The sequence below is a fragment of the Alligator sinensis genome, unplaced genomic scaffold (assembly GCF_000455745.1).
Source record: "Alligator sinensis unplaced genomic scaffold, ASM45574v1 scaffold413_1, whole genome shotgun sequence".
In the NCBI taxonomy this organism is placed as follows: Eukaryota; Metazoa; Chordata; order Crocodylia; family Alligatoridae; genus Alligator; species Alligator sinensis.
In genome coordinates, this window is record NW_005842308.1 from 1,628,110 (window position 1) to 1,641,246 (window position 13,137).

Sequence of the window (13,137 nt, forward strand, 5' to 3'; positions counted from 1 at the left end):
AGGATGACCTATGTGGTCTTTCTTGAAGGCCTATTGCTTACGTTTAAAAATTATATTGAGCAACTGAAATCTTTCAGTTTGCAGCTGAAATCAGATTTGGCCAAACTATGCCAAGGAAAAGATGAAATTTTCTGCAGAAAGCAGGAATTTCATGTGATAAATTCAATTTTGTTAAAAAACAACTTTGATGGAAAAAGTTTGATTAATCTTACTTCAATCTTTTTCATAGAAATCATAGAGAAGTAGGGCTGGAAGGGACCTCCAGAGGTTACCTAGTCTAGCCACCTGTCTGAGGCAGGATCACCCATATCCAAACCATCCTATACAATCCACAGTCCAAACTCTTAACCATCAGGTTAAATTCAGTAGGAAATTTGTCTGGGTAAAGGTTGAGGACTTGATTCTGCAAAGTAGTCTCAGTGTGTGCTGTTCGATTCTATCTCCTTTTCTACTGTTTGTGGGATTTGAATCTGTACCTGGATCAATGTAAGTGGACTCCTGAAGCCCTACATCTATTCACCTAGCTCAATAGGAAGGTATAGGAGTGTACAATCACAGATCCATTACAGAAGCTGGCCCTGTAAAATTTCAGGGAAGTGTTTAATTTGCTTAGGGGACTGTCTACCTAATCAATAATAGATAATACAGTCTTAAAGACCATAATCTGTTGGTAGTTTTGTTTGAGTAAAGTCTGTCCATGTTAGTGATAATGATAATTTGTTCCTTGGTGTTGGAAAAAAGGGCACTTATTCTAATTTTTTAGTCATTGGAGGGGGAATCAACAAGAATCATTTCCACGTAGCGATCCCTGATAGTGTTTCTGATGGCCAAGAGCTCCTGAATTGACAAAAACACCAAAACGCACATGGATAAAGATACAGACACCCTTCTTGTCATACAAGTTGTCATTGGAGCACTGGGAACTATTTTTATAATCAGTGTAAATTGAAAGATTGCACTATTTTTCAAAAGATCTCATGATTTCCATAAAAATTCCTTCACTGACTGATTTAGAATGGGTAATAGTCTTATAAAGTACAGAGTATCTCAGCTAGTTGGGGTTGCACTGAGTTTGACTTACAAGGGATATTTGTTGTAGGTTATATGTACTTGATGCTTTTAATATAACAAAATAAAATTAAATCCACTCACATTCGGTCAATAAAATCTCTTATTAGTACAATGAATTGAAAAAATGTTGTCAAAACCTTTTCTAATCATTCAGGATGGTAAAAATTCTACATTTTTACTGGTTGTTATGGCAAAAAATGTAATACAAATGAAAGTTCTTAGGGTGGCAAGTGCAACTCAGCTAGAATTGCAATGGCTGAGTATAGTCCTAGATTTCATCACTAGGAAGAAATTATTTTTAACAAGTAAAACTTTATAGCAAAATCAACTGTGTAGTTTCAATTATATTTCATACATATATATATATATATATATATATATATACACACACACACACACACACACACACACACACACACACACACACACACACACGGGCTGTATGAAATTTCACCAGTTGTTTTGTTTTGACGCTGTTTCAACTAGTTTTGAGCTCGAAACAGCGAAATTAAAATGAAAAGGGCTTCAAAAAAGCCTCAAAATGAAACATGGGCAGTTGAAACATTTCAGAAGTTTCAAAATGTTTTTGAGTTTCAGAGCTGAAGCTGGGATTGCCTGCAGGAAAACAGAAAGTAAGGAGAGGGAGGGGGACGGGGGTGGGGGGAAAGACTGCTCTGATATTGACTGTGACTGTTTGGCTGCCTGAGATGCTGTTGGTGCTACTGTGTTGCTTACTAAGTTATTACCTGTTGTCATTTAAAGCGGTGGACCAGGCTGAGGCTGTAGAGGAGGAGGAGGCCTCATTGGGACACACTACCGTGTCGTGTAGAGGCCCCAGCGCCACTGAGGGAGCACACCTTAACACACAGTCGCACGTCATGAGTTTTCTTTGGCAGCAGCTTGAGGTGCAGTTTCCCAGAAACCCCTATACCTATCTCCTTGAAACTTGGCAGGTGTCATGCCCTCAGAAGGGGCTACCATCCCTGCTGTTTTCATCCAAATCTGCCAAGAAATAACAAAGTTATAGGCAGATTTGTGCTTCCCCATTATAGCCTATGGGGGAATAGTCAAAACAGCGGAAGTTTCAACAAAACGAAACGGAACAGTGCTTCGAAAGGAAACGAAGCAAAACGCTGTCCCATTGAAATGGTGAAATGGACGTCGAAACGAAAGGGTGCTGTTTTGCACAGCCCTATACATACACACACACACACGTGTGTGTGTGTATGTGTGTGTGTGTGTGTGTGTGTGAGTGAAGTGATTCTTAATGCATGAATTTTAAGAACAATGCACTGAACAAAATAGTCATTGTTTCCCTTTCTACCATCTCTGTATAATCCTGAAGAGTGTTAATATCCTGAAGCCTATAATTTTAATGGTAAACACAGCATGAATGTGAGTAAATGCTGTTTTATAATAATAATTTTCATGCTGCAGAACCCACCTCCTGTTTTCATATGAGCATTACCCTCATTTGTTGTAAAAGAACACAAGAATTCATGTCTTAAAAGGTAAGTGAAAATGGAGCTAGTTTTCAATTCTCATTTTTATTCATTTGTATTTATAAGTCTACACACAAATACATTGTTACAATTTGGGATCCTAAACAGCCTTCATAAAGGAAATAATGCTCACTGTTTACCTTTATATAACACTATTTCCCCATGCCCTTCTACCAATTACTAGTGAAACCTGTTTGATGCTAATATAGCTGGATGAATGAAATACAGGCAGTCCTCAACTTACAATGTTTTGAGTTACAACGTTTTGCACTTACAACATTTCTAACTTGACATCCTGTTTCAATTTTCTGATGTCAGTTTCGACTTTACAATGCTTGATCCAACACCACACCACTCCAGCAAATAAGTTTGCTGCATCGCCCATTTCCCGTCTGTCCAAACTTCCTTGGACACTTTCTTTAAGAAAGCAGAAAAGACTCCAGAAAAACCTGCAGCCAAGACTCTTGAGAAGACTCCAGCCAGGAGCCCTTCAAAAAGTCCAAAGTCACCTCAAAGAAGTCCTTCCAAATCAATATGATTGCTATTTACAATATAAATATGTTAATGTAGCTATATTACTCATCTATAATTGATTGAGTACAAAATTCTGGGTTATTTTTGGTGAAAATAGGGTATCAGGCCTTGGTTCAGGAACTAATCCCCCATTTATTACATTGTTTCCTATGGGAAAAATTGGTTCTGAGTTGCAACGTTTTGACTTAAGACATGGTTCTCAAGAACCAATTGTGTCGTAAGTCAGAGGACTGCCTGTAGTCAAGCAACTAAATATATTTGTAAAACCACACTGGATTGGAAATCCTGTTGGCTTAAGTTCTTTATCACTCAGTAATACTTTGCTTCTTGTAAGAAGCTGTTCAACACTGAAATTTATCACAAGTTTTTATATAATTAGGTTAACTGTTAAAAGTCGTGAAAAACCAACTGAAACTTAATCTGTATTTGCTTGGCACTGATTAGTGGTGTTTTTTCATTACTACCTTTATACTAGACTGTAAAAACCTGAATTTTGTAGAGTTGAATTAAGCTTAGACACTCACAGATGCACCCTTCCTGTAAATAAACTGCTAACCTGGAGGGAGGAAATGTTTTTCACCACCCTAGGCTGTAATATACCAAGAGAAATTTAACTATCAAGACATGTTGGCCAAATAATGCAAGGCTTAATTGTTTAAAGTGCCAATTACCATTTGAAAGACAAGACATGGTTTCACTGGAAATTGAGGGGGCTGGTATTTTGCAAACAGAACTTGGGACCCTGTAGTCCGAGACCAACAATGTGCAAAGGGAACAGTAATATCTTTGGCCCTTTGAAAACCTTTAGTTATAGGTCACAAGTGCAGCTTTGATGGTAAAAACCAGTGATGACCCCCCCCCACCCTTTCCATTCTTCCCCTGGCTCTTCAAGGCACCTGGATCCTGCTATATGGCAAAACTCCCACTGATTTCAGTAGGAGTAGATCTAGTCTTAGTGTAAAAATATTCCTGTCAGATCACATAATAAAGCAATGGTATAAAGTAATAAGGAACAATTTGGAGTCTGTAATCCTAATAAATCTATCTTTGCATTCTGCTTTGTATCTCTGCCAATTTAATCTGAATTAACTTGCATCTGATGTACTGGAGACTTCACAGAATTCGGCATTACAACAACAATAATTGCTTTATAACAGTAACCAAATATAGGACTATGTTTCAATTAAAGGGGCCACTATATTCAATTTAGACATGATAAGACAGTTGCTGAGAGGATAAATACCAATTATTAAAGTGTTTATGGCCCTGTTCTCTAGGTAGCAATTAGTCTTGAAAAGCCTTACTCACAAGAGGTTGTCTCATGCCTGTTTGAACGCAGCCCTGACTGTGGTTAAGAGTACTGGGCGGCTTTTGAATTCACAGGCCACTGTAGGATTATCTCTATGCCACTACTACACTGTGCACCTAAATGCTTAACAGAAGCATCCTCTGTTAGTTCTTACTAGCATAAGTTGCCTCTTGGACCCCGCCGTGGGACTTTGTGGAAGAACTCCTCATGTCTACAATGGTGTAATTCAGCTGCCAATGGTGGTATTGACAGTTACACTGTTGAAGAAGTTAGAAGCTGGCTCCATTAACAATAGTTGCATGAAAGTATAAAGAGAATGGGTGCTATATTTGAGATTCAGAGGCTGAACTTTCTTTCAGAGAAACAGTTAAACTTCGGCAAGCTGTATGTAAAAGGGTCCAGAAAAACCTGTATAAATTCACAAATGAGCATATTTATTTTAGAGGCAATGATTTTTGTGGGTGATATCTTTTACTGAACCAACTGCATGGGTGGGATACATTTAGACAAGATTTCAAATTCATTCTTCAGGTCAATGAATTGCCTCACATTTTGAACACTTGTCTAAGCCTATCCTAGATATACATTTGGTCCAATAAAAAGGTAAAACAATCCTTGCCTCTTACATATTTTCTGGACCAACATGACTACAACATCACTCCAATACTACATATTTATTCTAGTCACTTACTAATATTAAATTAAGCAAGTATGTTGATGTGCATTAAGTGTGACCAGCAGAGGGTTCATAAAGAGTCAGTGGACAGGTATAAACAAATAAAAGTAGTTTAAAAAAATGTAATTTAAAACAAACAAAACTAAAATTACATTAAAAAAATTAAGTACTCAAAAACTCTAAATTAGCCAATGACACAATTCCTACATCAATTTGTTTTGGTGGCATTTTTGCGACAGGGATGTCATCCAGGATCCTATATCCAGTTAAATGTCAATGATACTAATGAAAAGCAGACAAGACTATACAAAAAAAGCCTGATACATAAACCTGGAACCATATTCAAATTTGGCAGGAAGTCTGTGTGTGCACACGTGAAAGAAAAAGACAACATCACTATTACAGATATGAAGCTATGGATTGTGCCATTTTCCATGCTCCAAGGTGAAAAGCACTGTTAATAAAAGGGGAAATGGAGACTAAAAAGGGAAAGAAATCAAAGAGAACTTTAAAAGTCCCTCTTTCATGATTAATAGTCCTCAAAAGGCAAATGTTGCATGCACTAGTTCGCCAAGAAGCTAGACACAGCTCTTCCATTTCCAATGTATTCCCTTTCTTTTATTTTCATGAAGACAGGTTTGAGAAAGCAGACCGCTGGGAAGAAATGCTACAAACTTCTAAGTTAGTGAAAGAACTTCCAGCTTCACTAGTATATTCTGGGTAGGAAGAACTGGAAGAGATTATGTTTTTCAGCCTTTGAAGTGCAATAATCAATAGCAGAAGAAGAAAAGCTAAGAGACTGAGAAATATAGAAACATAGACATAGACATTTGATAAACGGCCAGACGATGAATCCACTGAAGTTGACAAGGATGTGGGATATAGCTCTAGAAAAGTCCCATTTTCCATGTTTCCTACAAACCCAGATGAAGGGTCAGGTTCTGACATTTTGGTCTGAGTGTTTTAAAAACCGGGAATTGATCTTGAATTCAAAGGCTGTTCAGTGACATAAAGGATGTATTCTAGATTCTTTCATTTTGCCATCTCAGTGCAGGTATACCAAGTCACTACTCAATCACGTTTATCCTTCACTTCTCAAATCCGGGAGTAATGCAAGATACTGTATCCATTAGAACTGCAATGAAAAAAAAAGAATATACAGTTAATTTACTACTGTCCAATATGAATTGCTTGCCTAATGCACTATTACTTCAAACCTTCTTTTAATTTTTTCCTTAAAGTTGACCTTAAGACAACTGATGATGATTTCTGTTTTGTTTCGATTCCCCAAGCAGGGAAAAGAAGTGAAGTTTTTCCCATAAATTATTTCGAATATACCCTTTTAAAGAGAGATCAGTGCAATCCAACAATCTCTGAACTTTGTATGGGAAAGAAGCGCTCAACAACCCCAAAGCTGTATTTCACTGCCGATGATATCTGTATGAAACCAGTTGAAGCCCCGAATCCAAGCACCCTCAATATTTGTGGGGTGAGGAGAGGTTTCATAATACAGATTTGAATTTTTTGCCCAAGGCTGTCCCCTATTTATGTCACCCAGTCACATGTGCCAGTCTACAGGATGCTCAACCTATGCTGTAATGGATGTTACTCCTATTGCTTGCAAGCCTTGCAGGAGGATAGAATGACTGGGCAAATGCCGTTTCATAATATACAGTGAAAGGCTGTGTTATAATGTGAATTCCTTCATGTCAGGGAATCTTTATCAAAGGCAGGATTTCAGGAACTGACCACACTACAGAATGCAACCAGTAAGTCTTAAAACTGAGCTCAGAAGGAATTTATCTTGTGGACAAAGCTAAATAAGGAATGAAAAATTCTCCTTAAGAACTTAAGCTTGCAATCTCAAAGTAGAGTTGTTCAGCAAGGTTACAGATAGGAAATCTACTGCCACTATTACACCCATGTCTCTCCAACAAACAGAATCTGGGACTTTGCTCATTTAGTTATTTTATACAGGTCTATAGTATGGTTATCTATTTTTTTCCAAGACTGAAAAGCAGAAATTAGTCACTAGCATACTGATCCACGGTTGATTAGGTGCCTCAGTAAAATACAGTTTTCAGGCAAATCCTTCCCTATACCCACACCCAGAGGCAAAAATCAGAGCAAACAAATGGGCCTTCTGCTTCAGCAAAGTCAAGGCTAAGGCAGTCTTTTTAGCTTCAAGGCACCCCTTGTTAGATTAGAGGCACCTCTTGGAAAGTGCCAGCTTTTAACTTCCACTCATTTTTTGACTAAAGAAAAATACGAGGGCAATTTTTCTGTTTCAAAGAACTCCAGAAAGACCAAAAAGAGTCAGAACGGTTTTGATACTATGGATTCCTATTTGATACTATGGATTCTGGGTTTGTCTTCTGAAACATGTCTGTACCCCTAACAGTTCTAATATTGTATGGCACCTTGCAGCACCCTTAAAAGGACCTCAGGGCACCCCAGGATGCCATGGCACCCTAGTTGAGAATTATTGGTCAAAGGAAGAAACTCCAAAGATGCAGGGAAATATTTTGTCTCCAGCCCCTCACATTTGGATTTAGAAGCTCAGATGCACTCAACAAATCTCAAGAAGTCAGTGTAAAATGTGAGTAGGGAAGAGGCCTGTGTTGGGGTTCCTTTCACCAACTTGCTAAATTATCAGTGCAGATGTGCTTCATGAGCATAAGGTGAAGCTTAGTGACTGCTAATATTCTGATTTGGTAGCGCTTAATCCCACGGTTGGCTAACTTTGTACTAATATCACAGCTCCACAAGGTACAAGAGGATGGAGAATCAATTACATTTTCTATACACAGTAAACTAATCCCGACACTGTCTACACATGCTTTTTTACCATTGGATAGTAACTGAGTCTGACGGACTATCTGACAGCGCTGTAAATTAGTCTTCAGCAGCCCAATTACTGTGTACGCGTAGACGATGATGCTTTACTATGCAGTAAATGAGTCTACTGCACAGTAAAGTGCATATGTAAACGCGCCCACTAGGTGTAGCTACACATTCATCAATGTGCTGTAATTATGGTGCATTAAGTTTAGTACCTGTAATGACAGGTGTAGCAGAAAGCCCCTTTTCCTCTTGCCTGCAGTTGCTCTCCCCTACTTGGATGTTTTTCCTCTTCTACCTTTTCTTCCTTCCTCTTTCTTTCACTTTAAGATAAGGAATTGTGTTTTGAAATTTGTGTGCGCGCATTTTGTATCTCCCCTTGTATTTTGGTATTTATCTATTTGTGTGCCATGGCATTACTTTTGTAGCTTATATTTTATACTCCTCACCTTTCAACTTTCAACTAAATGTGTTTAGTTTCATAAGTAAGTTATACATTGTAACAATGTTAACAAGGGCAGGAATCAAACTGCCCTTCCCTGTATTAGGCTGGCCCCTGAAAGAGCGAGTGAATCAATGACTGAATGTGTAACACGGTAGCAGGCAGTAATTAACACCTAAGGAAACTGCAGATCAACCAAGGGAAGAACTCAATAGAAGACAATGTAGCAACCGGGACATCCCTAAACATCACTGATCAAGGGCTAGAAGCCCTGGCCTGAGTTATTCAGCCCAAAAGTTGGTCCCCGGCATTGATTATCTCCAAATCGACCGCTCCCAGAGCCCTATTCAAAATTCATCAACGGATTCCCAAACCTGCACGTACATGCGGACGACCCCTGGGGCTGACAGATGCCATCCAGTAGCCACTGAGGGGGGAAGTCCCACGAGGGTCAACGACCCCTGGATTGGGCAAACCTGAAAACTGGGGAGTCACCAAAGTCTGCCAAGGACAGATAAAAAGCAGTGAAAAGTGACCCTCAGTGGCGCCCTCTTGATCTCCAACTTGACCAGCACCCGACCTGTCTAGCCAGACGGACCAGCCGGCGACCCCCTTCTGGAAGATAACACCACGCTGAAAGAAGCCTCAACGACAGACTCCAGCGCCTGTGGGATAGGTATACCTGACTCTTGTAGCTTCCTACCGTGTGTGTGTGTGTGTGTGTGTGTGTGTGTGTGTGTGGAAGGACCAGCCCCAAGGTTTATGATTTAACTCATTACAGTGTTTCAATCCGCCTAATAAACCAGAATTTTAAGGATCCCGAGTTGGACATTTGTAGCCAACGCAGGTACCAATTTAATGTGGCTTAATTGGTACTACTGTGCATTAACGCAGATGAACACTTTTTTAGTGATGCTAATGTGCATTAGACTAAATCTGCTGAGCATTAGCACCGGTTTTGCCTCCGTGCTAACACACAGTAGAATTAGTCTTCTGTGCATTAAGTGTCTCATGTACATGTGCCCATTGAGTAGCAGTTTACTACATGGATAAACCCTTTGACTTCAATAGGGCTATCTGCAGCATAGGTATCACTTGATACGAGTAGAAGTGGCAAAATCAAGTCCTTAAAATTACTACATTATTTTGTGGTCTTTGTTTCAGATGCCACACTAAAGCTAAAGTATCTTGCTATGTTTCCATGAAAGTGTTCCAACACTTTTACCCAGGATGCTTTTACCTTATAATTTTACCTTTGAAACTTATATTTCCTGTCAGTTCTCTTAACTTAATTAAGTATCTATTTCTTCAAGAGGCTGACATTTTCACAGGCTGTGACAAAAGCAGGAATCCATGCTAATGATCCTCAAGAAAGATAAGACATGTTTCTGCTGGTGCTGTTTCTTCTCTGGCAGACTAATAAAGGCCTTAAGAGGCACCTATTGAGAGTGCTAAGAAATCTGCCTTGTAGTCACTATAATCATTTGCATATGGTTACCCATCATGCTTTGCACTGCAAGTTAAAGTAGGAGGCTATGCTATATGCCATAAATAGATTTAAGTTTTGTCACTGTTACTTAGATACTAAGTGGCAGATGGAGTATAATGATACCATTCTTTTTCTTCTGTAATCCTGATTTTGTTTCCTATACCTAGATATCCGAGTGAGAGAATGAATTACAAAATCTAAGTAGATAAATACACTACCTTTGTTGTACTGTAGAACTAGTTTTATATACAGGCTTCCCAGTGGCCCAAGATGCATCTACTAAATAGTAAGAGGTGTAAAACTGCACCAATGGATTTCAGGTACTAAAGGCTGTCATTTTATATGGTATATAACTTTATACTAACTTATAAAATATATTGGGGAAAAATTGTTTTAACTTTGGTTTTACTTTCCCTGAGAACAGTATTTAAAGCACGTTGTGAAATCACTTATAGCAGACCCAGTAGGGAGAGATACTTTGGTACTATCCTTAACTTAGTGGTTCAAGAAGAACTAGTGGAATAAAACGTGCTGATTTCATATTCTGTAGTTAGTTGAGTGTCTTACAGCAAAGCTTATCTATGAAAGCAATTTAGCTATCAAAGATTTTTATCCTTGGTTAATCAGAGTGAAATACAGATCCTTCATTAATTGCATTTCTCTATAATAATTTATGGAATTAATTCACATAGATATTTTAATTTGGAAAAAAGTTAGAAGGCTTGTTTAGAAATCTTTATAAGACTTTCAAACAGATATGCCTTTCATTTACAGTTAAGCATTTTGACCTCAACTCAACAAAGCATTTTGGCCCCTGGCTAGCTCTAAGCATGAGAGTTATTCCATTAACTTGAATAAGACTAATCATAAGCCTATAAACAAGTGCTGAGTTGTCTCCAAGTCCTTTTTGTTGCATAGCATTGATTAGATGATTTTTCTTTTTTCCTATACACCGAAAACTTTATATTTTATCTGACAGTGATACAAAAATCTCATATTCTAAATGTCAAAAGGCCAGAACTTTGAGAATCAAGAGAATCTGGTCCAATGTATATGTGAAATAAAAGGAACATACTTGGTACACTTGTACACGTGATGCCATTAACATGTACACATGACGAAAATGCCACTGTGTAGCTTAATGGTATCATAGCCTATACATGCAAAACTTTTAGGGGGGTTAAATGACTGCATTGTTGCAAACTAAACTACATGTGGATGTAGTTTAGTTTGTGATGTTGCAAATTGCAACGATGCAGCTGTCAGCACCCCCCCCCCCAGCCATGGGAGAGGCAGGCAGGCTCCGCAGAAAAAAAAGGATTGGGCCCCTCACTGCTTCTGCCTTCAGCAGGCACCTAATCTTTCATTCGGTGGTGGCGGCACCTGCCAGGGCCACCCAAGCGGGCTGCTAGCAGGCTAGGTGTTGCCTTGGCTTGGGGTCAGGTACTAGTTGGATTGGGCTGGGTGTTGCCTCTGAGCTGAAGCAGCACCCAGCCTGCTAGCAGCCCGCCTGGGCAGCCCCAGGATGCGTCACTGCTGCAGGAGGAAGGAATGGTGCCCCCCACAGCTCAGGGGCTGCTTGGCCCACCAGCAACTTGCGCCCAGCTACAGGAGAGGCAGACAGGCTCAGGCGAAAAAAAAGGATCGGGCCCCTTGCCACTTTTGCCTTTAGCAGGTGTCTGCTAAAAGCAGAAGCTGCAATGGGCCCGATCCTTTTTTCCTGGCAGAGCCTGCCTGTGGCCAGGGAGGTGAGCTGCCAGCAGGCTAAGTGGCCCTTGACCTGCAGGGGGGCCCCAGTCCTTCCTTCAGCAGCAGTGGCGCCCCCCCAGGGCCACCTAGGTAAGCTCCTAGAGGGCCAGAGGAAGCACCCAGTTTGATCCAACTGTTCCTGCAAGAAGCCTGCCAGGTGCTGCTTCCCAAGTGGGCTTGAGGAAAAGGTGGATTGGGGCAGCACCAGGCCCTCTAGCAGCCTCCCCAGGCAGCCCTGGTGGGGTACTGCTGCCATGGAGGGAAGGACTGGGGTCCCCCACAGCTCAGGGGTCACTCAGGTCACTTGCAGCTCAACCCCTGGCGATGGGAGAGGTAGGCAGGCTCCACTGAGGGGGGGAGGGGATGAGGAGGGGAGAAGGAGCTGGCCTCTGACCAAAATATGACGGAAAATTTGAAATGGTGGGTTTCAATTAAAAAACAACCACTTCAGTTTAGGGGGTATATAATAAAACCTTGGGAATGAAACCCCCATCACATGTACAAGCACCCTAAATGACTGAGGTGGGCTGAGACTCTTGGCCTGAAGACGATCTGGATCAAGACAGCAATTTCCCTTGCTAGCATAGGTGGCTTCAGTGCAGAAGTGGTAGGATGGAGATTTCTTGATGAAGATGTGTATTTATGTGGTTCCAGAGGAGAAGCCCCATATTAGCCCCAATGGGCTGTCCAGATGAGCTTGCTTGTGTGGTTTGTGGTGCTGCAGATCCATCTGTGGCATTGCAAACCACACACACTGCACATGCAAGCATTCCCTGCACTGCTAATTTGCAGTGCAGCAGGGGGGGTTTTGACACCAGGAGATCCAGGTGTCAAAAACACCCGTGCCAGAAAAAAGCAGGGCACACATGGCAGCAGCATGCACCACCCGAAACCCATCATTGCACAACCCATCATTGCACAGCCACTGGCGGGAATATTTGAACTCTCGTGGCGCACGGGCCAAGTCCCGGAGGACTGGAAAAGGGCCAATGTGGTCCCCATTTTCAAGAAGGGGAGGAAGGAGGACCTGGGCAACTATAGGCCAGTCAGTCTCACCTCCATCCTTGGCAAAGTCTTTGAAAAAATTATCAAGGCTCACATTTGCGAGAGCCCGGCAGGCTTAATTATGCTGAGGGGAAACCAGCACGGGTTCGTAGCAGGTAGATCATGCCTGACTAATCTAGTCTCTTTTTATGACCAGGTTACAAAACGCCTGGACACAGGAGTAGGGGTTGATGTCGTATACTTAGACTTCAGGAAGGCCTTCGATACGGTATCTCACCCCATACTGGTGAACAAGTTAAGAGGCTGTGACTTGCATGACTACACAGTCCAGTGGGTGGCGAATTGGCTAGAGGTGTGCACCCAGAGAGTCGTGGTGGATGGGTTGGTTTCGACCTGGAAGGGTGTGGGCAGTGGGGTCCCGCAGGGCTCGGTCCTAGGACCGATACTCTTTAATGTCTTCATCAGTGACTTGGACGAGGGAGTGAAATGTACTCTGTCCAAGTTTGCAGATGACACAAA

The 13,137-nt window shown here is 41.0% G+C and overlaps 1 protein-coding gene across 1 annotated transcript in view; it reads right to left on the reverse strand.

Annotated features, from left to right (window-relative positions):
- Nucleotides 1-3,272: 3,272 nt before the first annotated feature.
- The window catches only part of SERTM1 (serine rich and transmembrane domain containing 1), a 16,780-nt gene continuing 6,915 nt past the window's right edge, over nucleotides 3,273-13,137 (reverse strand). The window contains exon 2 of the mRNA XM_025209800.1: nucleotides 3,273-6,227. Coding sequence (XP_025065585.1) covers nucleotides 5,717-6,040 — 324 coding nt within the window. The 5' untranslated portion in view covers nucleotides 6,041-6,227 and the 3' untranslated portion in view covers nucleotides 3,273-5,716. The remainder of the gene's footprint in view (nucleotides 6,228-13,137) is intronic.